Below are 3,048 nucleotides of genomic sequence, written 5' to 3' on the forward strand. Positions count from 1 at the left end.
AGGAAATCAACACACAAACAAGCACATTTGTGTTTATCATGTGTTGTATATATTCAGTTACATAAGCCTGTAGCATAAACGCCATAAGGCCATACGTGAATTTTAGGATAAAGACACTATATACATCAAATTGGTAGGTATTCAAATTAGGAGTGAATGGAGGAATCTTTTTTTGAGTGACACCCCCCAGCATCCTGTTCACATTAAATAGACTTGCAAAATGCATCCACCATATGATAACTAGGAGAAGTAAATTGGTGCCTTGGCCTTGTCTACAAGATGTACAGGGGTTTCTAAAGGCGGGCCGGAATTTTCATCGGCGCTGTTGGTTGCAGATCTGGCACGTGGTGGCAGATTTCGCATTTGCATAGGTACATTGCTCACAGGACCAATGATTATCGTCGGTCATTCTACTACTAGCCATGCTCGCCCGAAGAGTTCCCTTTCCTCTTCCACCTCTCCCCTTGCTGCTCCCTGCGGCATTTTTAGAGCTTGTCGCTTTGCTTGAAGCAGCTCCATTACTATCCACATCAGATAAACCATTCTCTAAAGCCCTAACCAAATTCTCAAAGTAGTTTCTAGTTACACTGCCAAAACAAAATAGGTTAGATGATCATAACCTGAAAAACTCGTTAATAAAAACAGGCAACAAAGCAAATGATCAACAAAAACACAAGCAATATCTACCTGGTTAATCCAGCTAGTTTTGTGCGGAAGTCATTGAATTCTTTAGATGGGCCATCAGTATTAAGGAACAACTGTAGTTCCTTTTCAGCACATTGATGAAGTCGCTCCAAACCAGATTCTGCCTCACCTGGTGAAAAAATGGACTGGAAAATCAAACTTGCAGGAACCACTTCAAATGCAAGATGCTCCTAATAAATTCAGGTTGAGAATAAAACCTTGCAAGTACTCAAAAAACTGTTTTTTAGCATGTTCATGCTCAGGCAAGTAATATCCATATGCATATGTCCACTTCAGCACCCGTCGGCATTCAACTATCTGTAAACATGAAATAGGGATTAGGAAACTGCCTTTTCACAACAGTAAAAAATGGCAAGCAAACTATAACACTTACTTACCTGTAGCCAGGCCTCAGTTATGAACTTAAGCTGTGACTCGGGCTGGCATTGTGTGTCACTAAGCTTTTCAATCTGCCAAAAAACACAAGGATTACATGGTGATTTTACGATCCTGGCAACCCCATATTAAGCTCTACTTAGAAGAATGAAGATTCTAGAGCAGCAGTTTAAGAGCTTCTAAGGTAAACAGACTCTTGACACTGAAATAATCAATGGACTACAAAAGCAGCAACATGTACTACTAAAAAGAAAAATGTGCAATCTTATATAACATTCTTTCTGAAAGAGTTGCAAAAGACAGATACAAGCTAATGCAAAATAGAGCAAATGTTATGTAACATACATGAACAGTTTGCATCTGGTGTAGATCTGCAAGAGCTTTTTGCCTCGACTGCCATAGAAAGAAAATTAATCATAAAGCATATATCATAATAAGAATACTAGCCAAATATAAAACTGATCAATGAATTTAGATATGTGAAGAAAACATTTTCCTAGAATACTGATAAGTATAAAGTAGTGCGTACGGATTGATTGCTGGCCCATCGCTCATAATAATGCGTGTACCTCTCCAATGAATTCTTTGCCATTTCTCTTCTTCTTTCAGTTTCATCATACTACATGGAACAAAATTTAGATCATCAGCAGATATTATTTGAAATATAATTGAGGCGAAGAATGTGCAACAATAGTCTTTCTGTGCCCCTTACCACTCCCTCTTGTTTTGCTGCCTCATATCGATTGCAAGCATAAAAACCCCCAGTCCTTTCACCATGATCTGACCATGCACCGAGGCATAGCCTAAGATAATATATCATAAGACTCAGTGAGCACCCACATAAGCTTGAAGCATTTGAAAATAAAGACACATAAAAGATGAAAAAAAAAACAACAACAACAATGACAATTGACAATTGATAATGGAATATACTAAAAACAGAACATACCAGCAAAATTCAAATTTACAAGGTGGAGTACACGTCATGTGCATGCACCCTTGATTTTTTTCAATTGGTCGCTTGCACTTCGGACATGGCTTTGAGTTAGCAAGTATCCTGAATGTCATTAAGTGAATAGCTAGCTCAAGATCTCAAATGGTAAACTGGTAACTTATCCCAAAGCAATCTAGGCAGGAAAACTATATCTAGAGATATCAAAATATAATGTTTCCATACCAGTTCATGTTTTCAGATTCTGCACTATTTTTCAGAATCCACTTTGACACAGTGCCACAATCAACTGGACGATGAGCCTCCTCTGTGCACTGCATATCCAAAAACACATCTTATCGATCAGCAGAAACGAGTGTTCTCAAATGCAAAGCCAAAAAAACCTGAAGAAATCCATAGACTACTTACATTCCAGCAAAAGCTATATGAACAGAGGCAAGATACATCATAATTTCCACTGCCAGCGTCAAAATTGACAGCATATTCACAGCCTGGAGCAGGACACCACTTGGTCTAGACAAAGCAAAGACAAGTAATGGGATTATTTTGGCAGTAAGACAAATGAGACAGAAACAACAACTAAGTCTATTACTACCAACAATAATGTTTATACGAAGAGCATGATATCATCATATGTGATATGCTGATAACTAATGAAGATTCATTCATATCCATATCTAGTCGGGTAAAAATACTTTGGGTAACACAATGCCATTTGTTTACTATCAGTCAACATCAAAATACAATAACTACAGCATACCTTCTTATTGTCTTCAATATATGACCTAAGAAGGTAACGGGCATACTTTTCTTTATCTTCATCAGGTGCTAAGAGATTAATCATGCCTTGATCAACAGCAGCGCCACAAGTGGGATCGGGACATCTCAGCATCAAACATCCAGGACCATCATTAATAGATGTGCTAATATATCCTAGAACATCAGAAAGACAGAAGAATGTGGTTTTAAAAAAAAGAAAAGAAGGAAAGAGGAGGATACATCTGGAAGGAAAAAAA

General features: G+C 37.8%; 1 protein-coding gene across 1 annotated transcript in view; it reads right to left on the reverse strand.

Annotated features, from left to right (window-relative positions):
- Positions 1-3,048, reverse strand: part of LOC107613203 (probable E3 ubiquitin-protein ligase ARI7) — a 4,987-nt gene that overhangs the window by 192 nt on the left and 1,747 nt on the right. Inside the window, exons 5-15 of the mRNA XM_016315091.2 lie at positions 2,793-2,965; positions 2,441-2,545; positions 2,258-2,346; positions 2,030-2,137; positions 1,793-1,883; positions 1,610-1,699; positions 1,426-1,473; positions 1,083-1,154; positions 903-1,002; positions 688-814; positions 1-587 (exon numbers count right to left, since the gene is read on the reverse strand). Coding sequence (XP_016170577.1) covers positions 314-587; positions 688-814; positions 903-1,002; positions 1,083-1,154; positions 1,426-1,473; positions 1,610-1,699; positions 1,793-1,883; positions 2,030-2,137; positions 2,258-2,346; positions 2,441-2,545; positions 2,793-2,965 — 1,277 coding nt within the window. The 3' untranslated portion in view covers positions 1-313. The remainder of the gene's footprint in view (positions 588-687; positions 815-902; positions 1,003-1,082; positions 1,155-1,425; positions 1,474-1,609; positions 1,700-1,792; positions 1,884-2,029; positions 2,138-2,257; positions 2,347-2,440; positions 2,546-2,792; positions 2,966-3,048) is intronic.

The sequence above is a fragment of the Arachis ipaensis genome, chromosome B08 (genome assembly GCF_000816755.2).
Source record: "Arachis ipaensis cultivar K30076 chromosome B08, Araip1.1, whole genome shotgun sequence".
Classification (NCBI taxonomy): Eukaryota; Viridiplantae; Streptophyta; class Magnoliopsida; order Fabales; family Fabaceae; genus Arachis; species Arachis ipaensis.